The sequence below is a fragment of the Mandrillus leucophaeus genome, unplaced genomic scaffold, assembly GCF_000951045.1.
Source record: "Mandrillus leucophaeus isolate KB7577 unplaced genomic scaffold, Mleu.le_1.0 Scaffold18, whole genome shotgun sequence".
In the NCBI taxonomy this organism is placed as follows: Eukaryota; Metazoa; Chordata; class Mammalia; order Primates; family Cercopithecidae; genus Mandrillus; species Mandrillus leucophaeus.
This window is the reverse complement of record NW_012101809.1, coordinates 8,441,094-8,446,419: the sequence shown is the minus strand read 5'-3', so window position 1 is coordinate 8,446,419 and position 5,326 is coordinate 8,441,094. Positions and strand designations below refer to the sequence as shown.

General features: G+C 43.3%; 1 protein-coding gene across 1 annotated transcript in view; it reads left to right on the top strand.

Moving 5' to 3' along the window:
* The window catches only part of SORCS1 (sortilin-related VPS10 domain containing receptor 1), a 450,233-nt gene that overhangs the window by 283,968 nt on the left and 160,939 nt on the right, over nt 1-5,326 (top strand). Inside the window, exon 6 of the mRNA XM_011977539.1 lies at nt 2,969-3,033. Coding sequence (XP_011832929.1) covers nt 2,969-3,033 — 65 coding nt within the window. The remainder of the gene's footprint in view (nt 1-2,968; nt 3,034-5,326) is intronic.

Here is a 5,326-nt window from a genome sequence, read left to right as displayed (position 1 = left end):
AGTGTGATCTTGGCTCACTGCAACCTCTGCCTCCCAGGTTCAAGGGATTTTCCTGCCTTAGCCTCCCGAGTAGCTGGAACTACAAGCACCCACCACCACACCCAGCTAATTTCTGTATTTTTAGTAGAGACGGGGCTTCACCATGTTGGCCAGGATGGTCTCAATCACTTGACTCATTATCCGCCTGCCTTAGGCTCACAAAGTGCTGGGATTACAGGCATGAACCACCGCACCTGACCTTGCATCTTTTTTTGTTTGTTGATAAGGCAGTAGGGGATGTCACTGGAAACAACAACTTTGCCATTAAAGATAATACAAGATTAAAAAAAAAAACTGCTACCATTTATTTGAGGCCATAAGCACGTGGAAAGCTACACTGAATCCAGGGTAATTATTTTGCCTCCCGTTGACACTAGCCATAAGCCGAGCAGATAGGTTTGCATGCTAGTTTTAACCCTGTGTTTCTGGGGTGCTGGGTTTCTCCTGGGAATAAATGGTGGTAGTCATTTCAAGGATGAAACTTAAAACAAGGTGGACAGTTGAACAACATGTAATGGCCCATTTTGAAATAAAACAGTTAATTGCTGAGCTTTCTGGATTTAGGCTTGTCAAGCAACTCATTTTCTTTTTTAATGCTCGTGACTGGTCTTGTCAGAAGAGGTCACCTGTGGATCCAGTTAATGCTTCAGTGTGGGGAGAGTCACCACCCAAAGCCTAGTAGTCGCTGCAGTACTTAACTGAAATGCTGATGAAAGGGTCACTTTCTGCCTGGATTCAAGCAGATTCTATTGATTAAAATGTCCAAATGCACATCCCACGTCTATATGAGGGAAGTTATGAAACCCTTTTTAGGAAATATCTGCTTCCTAGTGGAAGAAGAAAGTAGGATTTAATGTTTCAAGCATAGGCTCTGAATTTCAGGCCATGTATCAGTCAGAGGAAACTTATTGACAGCAATAACAGGGCCTTAAGGAGACTTCTTTTCTCCAGATGAAGAGTGATTAAGCCAGGTAGCCCTCAGATTCTTTGAGTTGGGAAAATGAGTTTAAATAAGTAGAGTTCTGGGAATGCCCCTAGGACAATGATTAATGTACTTACTTCAGAAAACCCACAGACCTTTATAGCTCCTTTGCTTTCTTTCTATCTCCTCCCTCTTGTCCTTCCTGCCTTTCCTCCTAACTTCTTTCCGTTTCTTTAGTCTTTCCTTCATTCCTTCCTTCTTTCATTTCACATTTGACTGTCTGTTATAGACCAGGAACTATACTATGAATAGGAAGTGTGTAAAGAGAAGACCTTCCAGTAGCTTCATTGAGTATCTCTGTGTGTGTTCTTTTGTATTTGGGTGTTTGTGTGTCTCTCTTGGGGGAAGGGGATGCCTTCACATTGGAAAAACACAAAAATAATTCTTTATAACAAACTCTGATAAAGATCTTACAGGATTTATAACAAACACTTGCTGACAGGAGGAAAAGGCTTTCCCTGTTGTAAATGAGGCATATTTAACAGAGCAAGTGAATTTTCAGTTGTGTCTTAAACTACGATTCAGGGGTTAGGTGAAGCTGGAGAAGAGCATCTTAAGCTGAAGGCAGAAGCTTACAGAGGCTCACGGGGTTGGGGGGAGGAATTGAATGTGGCACTTTCAGGCAATGGCAACATCTTTCAGTGTGGCAGGAGATAAGGCAGCAAAAGTGAGATGGACCCAGTCTGTGTAGGGTCATGGATACCACACTAAGCTCTGGAGGGGTAAGTACTTTTGTTTTGTTTTGTTTTGGAGACGGAGTCTCACTCGGTCGCCCAGGCTGGAGTGCAGTGTTGCGATCTCGGCTCACTGCAAGCTCCGCCTCCTGGGTTCACGCCATTCTCCTGCCTCAGCCTCCAGGGTAGCTGGGACTACAGGTGCCCGCCACTACACCTGGCTAATTGTTTGTATTTTTAGTAGAGATGGGATTTCCCCATGTTAGCCAGGATGGTCTCGATCACCTGACCTCATGATCCACCCGCCTCGGCCTCCCAAAGTGCTGGGATCATAGGCGTGAGTCACCAGGCTTGGCTTGGCCCTGGATAAGTAGTTTTAACATTTGCATTTTCTAGCCTTGATTGAGTGGCTGGGCTGAGTGGCTGGGGACCAGTTTGGAGGCATTTTGCTGTTTTCTGTGTTGAAATGGAATGAATTAAAGTTCTGCAAAGCCTGATTTTTTTTTTTTTTTTAAGTGCAGATGTTCCCAAGTCTAATTAATCTCATTGTATAAAAATCGTAGAGATAAAGCGTGATTGCCCATATTATTTATGTTACAGAATAATAATTATTTTCTATTTAATATAGCTTACTGCAAGATTACACAAAATAATATGTGTCTCCAAGGCATTTTAAATAAGCTTTTATTTTGCTTACACGTACAGTTTCAGGCACGTTTCAGAAAGTGAAGTGCATCTATTTCTCTTCACACGGGTTCGACAATACAGAGAATCATCACTGCTGTAACTGCTGCTGCATGGGTTGCGTCACAGGGTTTGTTCACAGGGCAGTAGTAGGTGGTTTGGCAAATTTCAGTGAAAAAATTAATTAGATCAGTGTACTATGGATATTATTGTTCAAGTCACCCAGCTGAAGCACCATGCCTGGCATCTGCCTCATAAGGTTTGAAAGTTGAATACACTGTCATTGGGGTTGTTGCTAGAGTACACACGCAGCATGTGTAGGACCTGTATGCAAGTCCCAGCTAATAACACACAACATCCTTGCTAGAATGCAGCCTGCCTTTCATCAAGTGAAGTTTGCATTATCATTTTTATTTTAAGTGGAAATTTTACGGTCAGGCTGTATAAATAAATTGAGTAGATATATTCTAAAGATTGTGGGTTTAGATGCCTGTGGATATTAGTAGTCTGGGGCTCTGCCGAGTTCCTCTAAGGCACATGTGAAGTCGTTAATATGGATGTTTCTTTTCATGTTTCCCCATTTTTTTAGGTCTGTGATGGGGTCAAACAAAGAACCAGACCTTGTGCATCTTGAGGCCAGAACTGTGGATGGTCGTAAGTAAATCAACTTTGCCACAATATTCTTAGTCATAGTAGTTCTATGACTCTGTCATGGACTGAGTCTGTGTGGTGATCTCATGGTGTATGCAGAGTAATAGTGGATGTGTGGTTTCTGGGGATTTGGGGTTGCAGGGGTGACCTGCTTCTTTTGACTCTAAGCTAGTAAAGTGCAGGTATCTTTTGTTCAGAAGAGCTAAGGATAGGTAGGTAGGTACAGTTGCACAGTGGCAATAATCGTGTGATTTGGGCATGAAGACATTTCCTGTCTTCAGTAATGCAAAATAGTCTTAATAGTTTTTCATAAATATATATTTTCATATATATTTATAAATATATAGGTTATCTAGAAATATGTATATTTGGATAGTGGTGACACCAGCAGAGCCCTCTCATCCAATCAAAGTGTCTTTCCAGGTAAAGAGAATACCTCCAAACTCTTGATTCCTGAAGTGTTTTGTTGTTGTTGCTGCTGCTGCTGTTTTGTGTTGAATTGTTTCTTCAGTCTCCTTATTTTGTCAGATACCATCCAGGCCATCCCTCACTGTCTTGTTCGGAGATTCACAAAACACTTGGAAAGAATTTTGAAAAAGAGAGAGAGAGAGAATTTTTCTGTGTGTCCCTATCAGAGGCAGCAGGAGGAGAGTCAGTTGAGTGAATTGCTCACCCGTCAGTAGTTCTCATCACCTCCGGGTGGTTATGCTGCAGTGAAGGACAGGACTACACCTTTTGGCCTCATGACAATGTTGTAGGTTGTTTTCTTCATTTCACATATGAAGAAACAAAGGCATAGAAAGCTTAAGTAATAATAAACGTAAGCTCCTATGGTAAATAAGTAGAGGACAGTGATGTCTATCTCACAAAGCCCATCCAGGTGCGAATTCGAGAAATCCATGCACATAAAATACTTCACACAGTGCCTGACCTACTAACACCAGTGATGAATGTTTCCTTCCCCTTCTCTGGCACGGAGGATCCTCAGAAGGGCTAAGCATTTGAGAGGGTACCGCTAGACCTAGGATAGAGCGCTCCAGGTGAGAGGGGTAAAAGAAAATGAGAAAAGGGGGAAACTGTAGATAGAAGAGGGTGGGGGAAGAAAAGATGGGGAGAAAGAAAGAGGTCTCAGATGTAGAGGAGAGGAGGAGAATGGACTATCCACAATTACCACAGAGCAATGAGGCTGGTGTAGGCTGCCCAGCGCTGGCCCAAAGAGGGATCATCTCATTTCCAAGACATTCCCAGTTTCTAAAATATCCCTTACAATTCAAAAGCACCCTAATCACTGCCATTTGTGCCTGTCTACCAGTCGTTAGCTCTTCTGAACACAAAGGCAGAAGATCCTGCACTTTACCAGCTTACAGCCAAACAAAGCAGGTCACCCCTACAACCCAAACTCCCCAGAAACCACACATTTTTTTTCTATTACTATACATGTACCGTGAGATTTCTCATCTCTAACAGTTTTGTTTACCTTTTTGGGGGGAGTGAATATATTTTTTGACAGAGTCAGTAGGGGCACAGGTCAGGGGTTAAGACTGACCATCCTCCTCTGTAACTCAGGCAAAGCTGCCATGTGTGACATGCCCAGCACTGTGCCTGACACAGAATGAGCTCAACAGGTCAGAGCGGCTTTCCCACCTCCTCAGTGGGCTCACTCTGGTGGTGACCTCTCCGTTTCCCTGGAGCAGATGATGTTATCTTGGACTCCAAGGTCCAGTTCTTACTACATAACAGAGACCAATATTTTATTAATGCAAAAGTAAATGCATCATTGTTTAAAAGTCTTGCTTACTAGAGATAGAGACCATCCTGGCCAACATGATGAGACCCCATCTCTACTGAAAATACAAAAATTAGCTGGCTGTGGTGGTACACGCCTGTTGTCCCAGCTACTTGGGAGGCGGAGGCAGGAGACTCACGCGAACGCGGGGGGCGGAGGTTGCAGTGTGCAGTGAGCTGAGATTGCGCCACTGCACTCTAGCTTGGCGACAGAGCAAGACTCCATCTCAAAAAAAAAAATAGGTCTTGCTGACTTCCCATTGCTTTGATCATACAGAGTTAAATTCTCATCTTGACCTATAGCTCCAACATAACCTGTGCCTGCCCATTCCCTTAGCCTAATTTTACTCTGCCCTTTCCTTGCTCCTTGTCTGCAGGCCTTTAGGCGTGTTGTCAATTCTTGGAACATACAGGGGTATGTGTCTTGCCATAAAGCCTTGATACTTGCTGTTTTCTCTATCTGGAATATCCTGCTCTCTTGCCCGTACCCTGACCAATCAAGCATAATTGA